Source organism: Salvelinus sp. IW2-2015, linkage group LG24 (genome assembly GCF_002910315.2).
Source record: "Salvelinus sp. IW2-2015 linkage group LG24, ASM291031v2, whole genome shotgun sequence".
Classification (NCBI taxonomy): domain Eukaryota; kingdom Metazoa; phylum Chordata; class Actinopteri; order Salmoniformes; family Salmonidae; genus Salvelinus; species Salvelinus sp. IW2-2015.
Window position 1 is genome coordinate 7,691,393 of NC_036864.1, and position 10,676 is coordinate 7,702,068.

The window sequence follows — 10,676 nt, forward strand, 5'->3', positions numbered from 1 at the left end:
ACTAGATAGCCATGTGCCTCACCCTAAAAATGTGGTCTATTTTCCCCTCTTAATTTCACCTACTGTTCTGACTTGATGGTGCACATGTAGCCTACAACCTGTTGTAGAGAAATGTAATCATTGATATTGTAAGAGCTATCATTGTCTGCTTATATGCCCCCTTCATTTATCCTACGATTCTGACTTGGTGTACTGGGAGAACACTATAAGAACTACCCATGTTCTGAATTCGGTCGCTGTACATTTCAAAAGTGCTGAACAAATAGTTATATTGACTACATCCGTCCTAGTTCGCTCATGAATGTCTTAATCGAAATTACGGATGGCGTTTTATCCGCTCGTCGCCTTATGCCATAGTTTTGTACATCTCATTGCCAGTAGAAACCACATTTTTTAAAGCAAGTTAGCCATATCAGCTTTTTTTTTTTTTAAGAGGCAGTAAATGAGGCTGATTGAACTGTTTGTTGGCAGACAAGGCTCCGCTGAAAGCCAGGTGTACCAGTGGTAAGGTGTTGGGACTGCTGTTGGACTCTGCTGTTGGGACAGCTTTATGTAGGCCCTAACAGTTGCGGGCTCCGTTTGTCACCAGTTGTACAAATGTATTGTTTAGTGTTGTGTTGTCTAGTGGCCTCGCTGGCATGCATCCCACTCCCCCCCCCCCCCCCCCCCCACCAAGATGTACATGCTAAAATCACCACTGTGTGTATGCATTAGATTAGCTGACTAACCTGATGTAATACGGGTAGCTGCTCTATGGATGTCCTCCACACTGCTTGAATAAGACATTATTTAGTCTGGCCCATCTGTACTTGTCCTTCAGTGCAGTTGTGTTTTAGCTCACTGCTCATTCCTGTCCTGAAGCCTCTAAAACAGAGAAGGAGAAAAACGTCCTACCCTTGGCTCAATCTGTCAAGGTTGTGGCGCTGGATTTGCTCACAGCCTCACACACACACAGTAGGCTACATACACACCACCGCCTTGCACTGACATGCACACTCTGTGCCCACCATCCCCACAGGGCGCAAAGAGACCTAATTCTCTACCCTTCATTTGTCTGAGAGCTAAAGTCGTCTCAGGCGTCAGACTGGAACTGACAGATATGTTCATGTGAGTGGGAACACTCTGGATAGTTAAGGAACTGTGTGTGTGTGTGTGTTGTCAATTCTCATCTATGTTCTCATATCAGTCTCTGTGGGTTGGATTCATCCTAAAGCACTGTTAGCATTATTAAACACCAAAACAAATTCATACTAGATGTGATGATGATGATATCCCCTTCCAACAGATGGTGGTAAAAAAAAAATAGGACATTGTAGAAGTATAACCATTCCTCTTCATCAACAGGTGATGATGCTGCCTTGGCACTGCAACTTTATGGAGAGGATCAATGGCATGGGCACTGGTGGTCGGCTGGTGTTTGGCCAGGCATGGCAGGACAGGAATGGCAATGAGTAGTTTTAACCACAAGTGGACAACGGCTTTGTTTAATTGGACAGACATATACAGACACACACCTCTTTATTTTTAAGTGCTACATCATTTGGAAGTCAGTACTGTAGGCAATTTTCTCCATTAGTCATGTGCGTAAGCGGGGATGGTTTTGACACTGGCTCTGAACTGTCTGAGAATAGCCGCTGTCTCTACTGGGGCTGGACGATTCCTTCACCTTACCTGCTGCATATGAATGTAGCCCTTCATTACTAGCCATCTCGACTGTACAGGTTTCAGCAGGAGTGGTGTGGGTTGCATTGGCCAGCTCTGGTGCCTGTAGCAGGGCCAGCTGGTGTGCCTGTAGCAGGGCCAGCTGGATGGATGATCATCATACAACACAACAGCCGTTCCCAGTGCCAGGCTGGCACGATACCTGCATTCTGCTGCTGAGGGCAAACTCAACACAGATATGAATGTAGCCCTTCATTACTAGCCATCTCGACTGTACAGGTTTCAGCAGGAGTGGTGTGGGGTTGCATTGGCCAGCTGGTGTGCCTGTAGCCTGTCTCTTATACACATCTAGATGTGTATAAGAGACCACCACTGTGTGTATGCATTAGATTAGCTGACTAACCTGATGTAATACGGGTAGCTGCTCTATGGCTGTCTCTTATACACATCTAGATGTGTATAAGAGACAGCTTTGTCCCCCCCACCAAGATGTACATGCTAAAATCACCACTGTGTGTATGCATTAGATTAGCTGACTAACCTGATGTAATACGGGTAGCTGCTCTATGGATGTCCTCCACACTGCTTGAATAAGACATTATTTAGTCTGGCCCATCTGTACTTGTCCTTCAGTGCAGTTGTGTTTTAGCTCACTGCTCATTCCTGTCCTGAAGCCTCTAAAACAGAGAAGGAGAAAAAACGTCCTACCCTTGGCTCAATCTGTCAAGGTTGTGGCGCTGGATTTGCTCACAGCCTCACACACACACAGTAGGCTACATACACACCACCGCCTTGCACTGACATGCACACTCTGTGCCCACCATCCCCACAGGGCGCAAAGAGACCTAATTCTCTACCCTTCATTTGTCTGAGAGCTAAAGTCGTCTCAGGCGTCAGACTGGAACTGACAGATATGTTCATGTGAGTGGGAACACTCTGGATAGTTAAGGGAACTGTGTGTGTGTGTGTGTGTGTCAATTCTCATCTATGTTTCTCATATCAGTCTCTGTGGGTTGGATTCATCCTAAAGCACTGTTAGCATTATTAAACACCAAAACAAATTCATACTAGATGTGATGATGATGATATTCCCCTYCCAACAGATGGTGGTAAAAAAAAATAGGACATTGTAGAAGTATAACCATTCCTCTTCATCAACAGGTGATGATGCTGCCTTGGCACTGCAACTTTATGGAGAGGATCAATGGCATGGGCACTGGTGGTCGGCTGGTGTTTGGCCAGGCATGGCAGGACAGGAATGGCAATGAGTAGTTTTAACCACAAGTGGGACAACGGCTATGTTTAATTGGACAGACATATACAGACACACACCTCTTTATTTTTAAGTGCTACATCATTTGGAAGTCAAGTACCTGTAGGCAATTTTCTCCATTAGTCATGTTGCGTAAGCGGGGATGGTTTTGACACTGGCTCTGAACTGTCTGAGAATAGCCGCTGTCTCTACTGGGGCTGGACGATTCCTTCACCTTACCTGCTGCATATGAATGTAGCCCTTCATTACTAGCCATCTCGACTGTACAGGTTTCAGCAGGAGTGGTGTGGGGTTGCATTGGCCAGCTNGGCCAGCTGGTGTGCCTGTAGCAGGGCCAGCTGGATGGATGATCATCATACAACACAACAGCCGTTCCCAGTGACCAGGCTGGCACGATACCTGCATTCTGCTGCTGAGGGCAAACTCAACACCAGCCTATTTAGAAATTATTAAAGTAATGCTTTGAAAGAGGCTTTTTATGTACAGTGTTTTTGGAAAGTGTAGCTTAAACATGCAGACCAAGTGGATGTTTTTTCAATGGATTGATTTTCAGTAGGCCTAGTACAGTAGCCTACAAGGAAGTGGATGGATATTAAATCTTATACTCWTCATAACCTGCTATGATCAGGTCAATATCCCACATCGTAGCCATCATCATGGTTCATTGATTTATGATTATCTCTCTTGTAAACATGTGTTTATTACCCGTGTCTACACTGAGCTTACAAAACATCAGAGACATCTTCCTAATATTGAGTTGCACTCCCTTTTGCTATCAGAAAATGGTCAATTCATCGAGGCATGGACTACAAGGTGTCAAAAGCGTTCCACAGGGATGCTATCACATGTTGACTCCAMTGCCTCCCACAGTTGTGTCAAGTTGGCTGGATTTCCTTTGGGTGGTAGACCGTTCTTGATACACACAGGAAACTGTTGAGCATGAAAAACCCAGCACTGTTTCAGTTCTTGACACACGTAAACCAGTGTGCCTGGCACCTACTACCATACCCCGTTCAAAGGCACTTAAATATTTTGTCTTGCCCATTCCCCTCTGAATGGCACATATACACTCTAAAAAGGAGGTGTTCAACAAGGGTTTTATGATCCTCAAAGTTTTTTGAAGAACCTTAGGGTTCTTGGCAATAACAGTTGGGCTGTTAGGTTCCTGCAAGAACCCCATAGGAGGTGGTGTTCATCCAGGAACCTCCTTAGTTGGTAGGGGTTCTTACAGGAACCTAACTGCCCAACTGAACATTTTGGATTTGAATTTGAAAAATTTAAAGATCTCCTCAATTTAAGGTAAGGTTTGTCCCTTGTAAGATCTAAATTGATATTGTCTTTTCAAATTTGTGCAAATATTTCTAAAACAGAAAATGGACACAATCCAATGGGTATCAATCAACAGAGGTAATATGTAGGCTATAAGAATATGTTGAAGGCTAGCTGTATTGGGTGCAGATGACTGAGCTGCTCACTTATGTGTCTGTGTCGGCAGGTATGCAGACAAGGAGGCATACAAAGGTATGTCTATTGGTATGTTATGCAGATCACATGTACCATCCTCCTTCCTTACCTCTTCAATGAATATCCCATAGGCCACTACATTATGGACAAGATATGTGTATGAAAACCATTATTAAAACAGTTTTTTTCATTCACGTTCACCATAAAATCCAAGGTATGAATACTGTCATGTGCATGTTTTGTTAATTATCTGTATAATAAAAATGTTGGGATTCACAGACAATATCAAAGCAGAATAAAAACTTTAAATATGAGGTAAACCCCCATCAGAGCCCCAAGTCCAATGGGTATATCCTCTGACGTGTTGATGTTAATGTATTAATGTTCTCCGTATCCATAGCCAGAATGATTTTGCAGTGCACAGTGATTGAACAGGTTTCCTGTTATAGTCAGAGGTGTAGGGAGGGTGAAGTCTGTGAATCCCAAAATTTTAATTATACAGATTAACAAAACATGCAGGATTTTGTTCAGATATTGTTCAGATACCTGCTGACACAGACACATAAGTGAGCAGCTCAGTCATCTGCACCCAATACAACATATTATCATAGCCTACATATTCTTACTTCTTTGTTGATTGATATCCATTAGATTGTGTCCATTTTCTGTTTTAGAAAGATTTGCACAAATATCATCCTGCTGTCCTTTTCAAAATCCAAATGTTTCAGTTGGGCAGAACCCCCACCAACTGAGGTTCCTCCTATTGGGTTCTTGGGAATAACCTTTTAGGGGCAAATTTCAGTGCCAAGAACCCTTAGGTCCTTTGAAGAACTTTGGTGATATTAGAAGAACCCTTGTCGAACTCCTAATTTTTTTGTGTATAATAAAGCGCTTGGCAGGGTAAGAGTCAGTGACCTCGAGCTCGGGGACAGAGACAGACAATGTCTTTGTTTTCTCATCTCTCCCACTCAGACTGACCGGACACGAGCATGTCCCTCTTTCTCTAGTAGCGCGTCCCCGCATGGCCCGTCCTAGACAATCATTAGTTTATTATTGGCCTAGTCTAAAGATAAAGGTCATGTCCGTGCCATAGCAATCGGCTGAAACAGTATGCCGCGCGCTATTGATTTTCGGTCTAGGTGGTGCTAATGAATCTCTCCAGCTCCGGGAAGGACCGTACTGCGCCGTGCGCATGCGTCAAGAGGAGGCTTCTCATTTCGCTGGCTGCTTTATAGTCAGTCCCCGCAGCCCACAGTAGGCAACACAGTCGCTACCTGCCTGTATAGCGGAACTGATATGGCTCTCTATTCACCCCGGCTTTTTCCCAGACCCAAGCGGCTTGTTGCCAGGCGTGGGCCGACATGACAGTACACGGACGAGAGAAGACCCCTGGCCGGCTCCGCCTGTCGGTCCCGTTAGAAGCGGGGAGAGGAGCAGGTCGATATGCGGTGCTGCTGGCTCTGTGCGCGCTGTGCTACAGCAACTCTCTGCACGGGGAGTTCGTGCACGACGATGTGTGGGCTATCAGCAATAACCCCGACGTCCGGCCCGGGTCCAGCCTGCAGAGCATCTTCACCAACGACTTTTGGGGCAAGAGGATGGCGGACAACACAAGCCACAAGTCCTACAGACCGTTATGCATCCTCACCTTCAAGTAAGTTCACTCTCTCCCCTATAGCTCTCTGTGGTTATCTTCCCAGCATCGGTTGCAAAGTCTCTGTAGTTAACTTGAACAGCTGGGTCTCGGGCTTGAATGAGAAACAACGTTGCTGAAGTTGGTGGCAATGTCCATACATGCGCTGGCCTCGTCAGCTATCCAACTTGTGATCCGATACAATTAATACCATGTATCGGTTCTCCGAAACAGGCTGACGTCATAGACTAGCCTACTGTAGGTTTCTTCTTGCTTTGAGCTGGGTTGAGCTTGGTCGATCGCCAGCGGTTATGAAGGACGCACATCTGCACCTACCATAAACAAACATGTACGTAGCCTAATGGGTTATAATCAGACTGATACGGCGGTCAGGTTGCGCAGTTAGCTAAACTTGCTGAAGCGTGCCATGAACACTGCTCACTCGCAAGTAAATACGATTTTATTTGTGCTCCTTGATCTTAGAATATGCTACAGAAATGCAACTTGAAACATTTTCAAATAGCCCAGAGTCGAAATACAGCTGGACCTGGCAGATGTTGACCGTTTTTTGCCTACACACTTGTTGCTTGCTGTGGAGTTCCTGAATTCGCACTCAACGTTCACTTCAATGTATTTTGGCGGATATGTTTGACGCTGCAGAACATTGATCGGTCACATTTTGGGATCTTAGTGTTGAATGCTGTTGTCAATTTAACAAACAGTCGTCGTTCAAGGGAACTTTTCCAGACAGTGTCAATTTAATCTCCGGGCACACACACTGGAGAGGACGTGTCACAGGCAGCGCAATGGTACGCGGGAGGGGTCTGGCTCTCGGCGCAAGCCTTAGTCAACCAGAAACATTAATAGCTTACCGATTTCACAGATTGATGAAAAACATACTACAGACTATTCGAAAKATGTTGATATGAAAACTACAAAAAATTATAATTGACAGAACTCTAGGCTCTGTTTCTATCTAGCACATGTAGGATTGATATTTAACCCTGATTTAACTAGGCAAGTCAGTTAAAGAACAAATTCTTATTTACAATGRTGGCCTAACCCTAACCCGGAGGACGCTGAGCCAATTGTCGGCTGCCCAATGGGACTCCCAATCACGGCCGGTTGTGATACAGCCTGGAATCGAACCAGGGTCTGTAGTGACGCCTTTAGCACCGTTGCGCCACTCCGTCGCCCAAAAGAGGGTGAAGTGAAGTGTTATAATAATAGACATGTCCAGCAGGTCTGTATGTAGTCAGTGAGGGCACAAAGTACTTGGTTTTCTTCAGCAGACAGGAAAGATTAAATATAAACAATAGATGGAATACTAATATGAACCATCAGGCGGTAGACAACCACAGGATAGACCCATTCTCTGCCTGGTAAAGCTTTTGTGGTTTTTCTTTGCACAGGGTTGTGGATACACCAACCACACACACACCACACACACACATCACCACAGACCACACACACACACACACACTACACACACACACACACACACACCACACACACACACACACACACAACACACACACACACACCCCATCCATTATGTATGGGACTTATCTATTCTAATACTTTGATTGCTTAGTAAGACATATCTCCACTGTCAGTCTGTCGCTGTATCCTCTTGAACTCTTCTCAGAGCCTGTACCGTCTGACAACCATGTGCTGCTCCTCCCGACCACGGCAAGCGAAGGCGCCAGAAATAAATGTAAATAAGTGTTTCTTCTCTCCGCGCACATTCCTCAGTGTTTCAGCGTAGTATTCACATCCTCTTTGAAAAGGGCACATTCAGAGCTGGAGACGCTGATGCTGATTATGACAACAGAGAGGTTGTCAGCTGCTGTGTGTGTGCTGAATACTTAGTGCATTGGTTAAGGGGGAGAGGGAAGGCTGCTGTGCTGATGTGCTGAGGCCTTGAATGGGTTTCTCTCTTTGAGGCGATGGATGGAGCATCTGGTTGTGTAGCGCTCTCCTTCTGGTTCTGCAGTTGGTTACCCACACACTGCTGCCAAGCCAAGCAGCTGAATCTCCATCTACACATATAGCCCAAAGCCGGCCAGATGTATTCTCTGTGGTGTGTACGCTCACGCACWTACACAAGCTACTCCTGCGTGTCTGTCTGTCTCAAGCCTGTAGTCCAATACCTTGTGACGGCACAGAGCGAAGGGAGGAGGGAAGTTGTCAGTGTCTCAGTGGCACTACAGTGCCTTGTCTGGTCTCCTCTGTATTTTCTTTAAATTCAGACTAAATTGGGCAAATCTGACTCACATTTACATGTATGCTTCATTATTTTGGGAGAAGGGCATATTTACACATGTACAGTATATGGGACAGTGGTACAWATGGRSACACACACACAYATGTCCTTGAAGATCTGCCATTTTGACACCCGGAGACTCACACCTCATACACACACACCGACGCACTGTAACGGCTGTCTTCGGGTGAAAGAGAGGAGGACCAAAATGCAGCTTGATGATAATCCATATTTTAATTAGGATATTTAAACGACGAACAAAAACAACAAACTGACAGAAGGAACCGAAAACGCTACAGTCCTGAACATGGGAACACAGAACAGATGAACACACGAACAGGAACAATCACCCACAAACCAACAGTGAAAACAGGCTACCTTAATATGGTTCCCAATCAGAGACAACGTAAAACACCTGCCTCTGATTGAGAACCATATCAGGCCAATAAGACAAACCTAAACAAAGAAACACATAACATAGACTACACCCACCCAGCTCACGTCCTGACCAACTAAACAAAGACTAAACAAAGGAAATAAGGTCAGGAATATGACACGCACGCACACATACACCACACCTGTGCCTGTGGGGGCCCTGTGCTCACTATAGCAGTGTGTTTCTGTGTCAGTGATCACTGTCGGGCCTCTGAGACGGTCCTCAAGGTGAAGGACACACACCCCTGAAGCACTCTAATGTAGCCTACTAATGGAACAATGGCTTTGGGGAGAGAGCAGGAGGGGGACAAAGGGGGTAGATATAAGGAGGGACGGAGTGAATGGGATGAAAAGAGGGGCATAATAACAGAGAATGACAGAAAAACAGGCTATGAGATCACGTCACAGCTTACGGTCCAGCCCCCCCTCCCGAATCCCACACAGAGGACATAGCATAAACATGGTACAACAGTGTAAAGACACATAACCTGCTGAAGCCTCTGTCATATCCCCTGTCCCCTCCAGTACAACCAGGCTGCCTGGGGACAGTTACTTTGTCCTTTGGGAGCTGGATACCTGTCTGTTTCAGAATTGACCAGTGTAACCACTCTACCTGCACGGCTCAACACTTCTATCACAATACAGGCACTATAGTGCTGCAGCTAGGCAACGGTGAAACAAAAATGACACCTATACAGTGGTGGGCCTAGAGTTTTTCCTGGTCAGGGGATGTGGTGTGGAATACCTCCAGATCCTAGTCGTAGGCTATAAGAAAGGCCTTGTTTTTCCTGGTCAGATCACATTGTCAGGAAATTGTCCACTGTCCAGTGTCTGGTCTCTAATTGAAATGCATTAGTTTTAATAACAGAGTGCACATCCGCCATGACTCACTGAGAAGGCCTATAACACGATCCAATCGGAGGGCCGGCTTACACATGTTAATACCCTCTCCTCAGGGCATGCTACAACATCCACTATGTATGATCTATGATGTAACACAGGATATAGGAGGGGTGGAGCCTGCTTTTCATCATCACTTAACGGATTGGACGATGGCTTTTATGAGGCGTCCCCATTATCGCTTATGTATGACAATCAGCTCTACGGTCTTTCCCCCATTAAAACCCATGTTATGTTCTCTTCAGATTCCCTTCTGTCTCGTTAAGTTCTGTTTTCAGATTCTCCAAGTCTTTCATCCTGGAAATGTATGGGTTTCTTCAGTATTAGGACTCAGACTGTGCAGACTGTTTAATGACGAGAGAAACAGGCTGTTTTACAGAGATGGTGTAGTGCTGTAATTGAATTCATAATGGAGGTTTGGGCTTGGGATTCTTCTCTACTCTGAGACGGGGGAGGAATCGCTTAATATATGAGGGCGTAATTACAATCTCACGGAGAAATGTTTTTATATAACCTGAACTAATGGTTTTCTGTACTTGGCTGTGTAATGGAGATTTTACTATTGTGTTATAACTGTGTGGGTGGGGGAAAATGTAATTTGAACAGACTAATATATGCAGATATAAGATATATTATATGAAGATTCCAAATTGCTTATCTCATCCTTATTACACCATCAAAAAGCTGGTAATTAAGGGAAGGGAATATCCTCAACCAAAATGAAATTTAATTGTATTCAATTCATGTAATTACCTTAAGTTAGATACCCGTCCTGAATTTAATTGACTATCTTCGAATGGAATTGACCCCATCCGTGATTGGACTGTAGTCGTTGGTGATGGAGGAAACTGTRAAGGAGGGTCACAGTTCCCGACACAGTGTGGCTGTGATGCATTAGCAGCAAATGTTTCATATCCTGCAGTTTTAGTTTGAATAAGTCTCTTTTCTCTCTAATTATGATGGTAAAATGGTGATTACAATCTCTCTCTCTCTCTCTCTCTCTCTCTCTCTCTCTCTCTCTCTCTCTCTCTCTCTCTCTCTCT

The 10,676-nt window shown here is 45.0% G+C and overlaps 1 protein-coding gene across 1 annotated transcript in view; it reads left to right on the forward strand.

Annotated features, from left to right (window-relative positions):
• The first annotated feature begins 5,626 nt into the window (after positions 1 to 5,626).
• Positions 5,627 to 10,676, forward strand: part of LOC111951459 (protein O-mannosyl-transferase TMTC1) — a 100,561-nt gene continuing 95,511 nt past the window's right edge. Inside the window, exons 1-2 of the mRNA XM_070434715.1 lie at positions 5,627 to 6,053; positions 8,928 to 8,961. Coding sequence (XP_070290816.1) covers positions 5,761 to 6,053; positions 8,928 to 8,961 — 327 coding nt within the window. The 5' untranslated portion in view covers positions 5,627 to 5,760. The remainder of the gene's footprint in view (positions 6,054 to 8,927; positions 8,962 to 10,676) is intronic.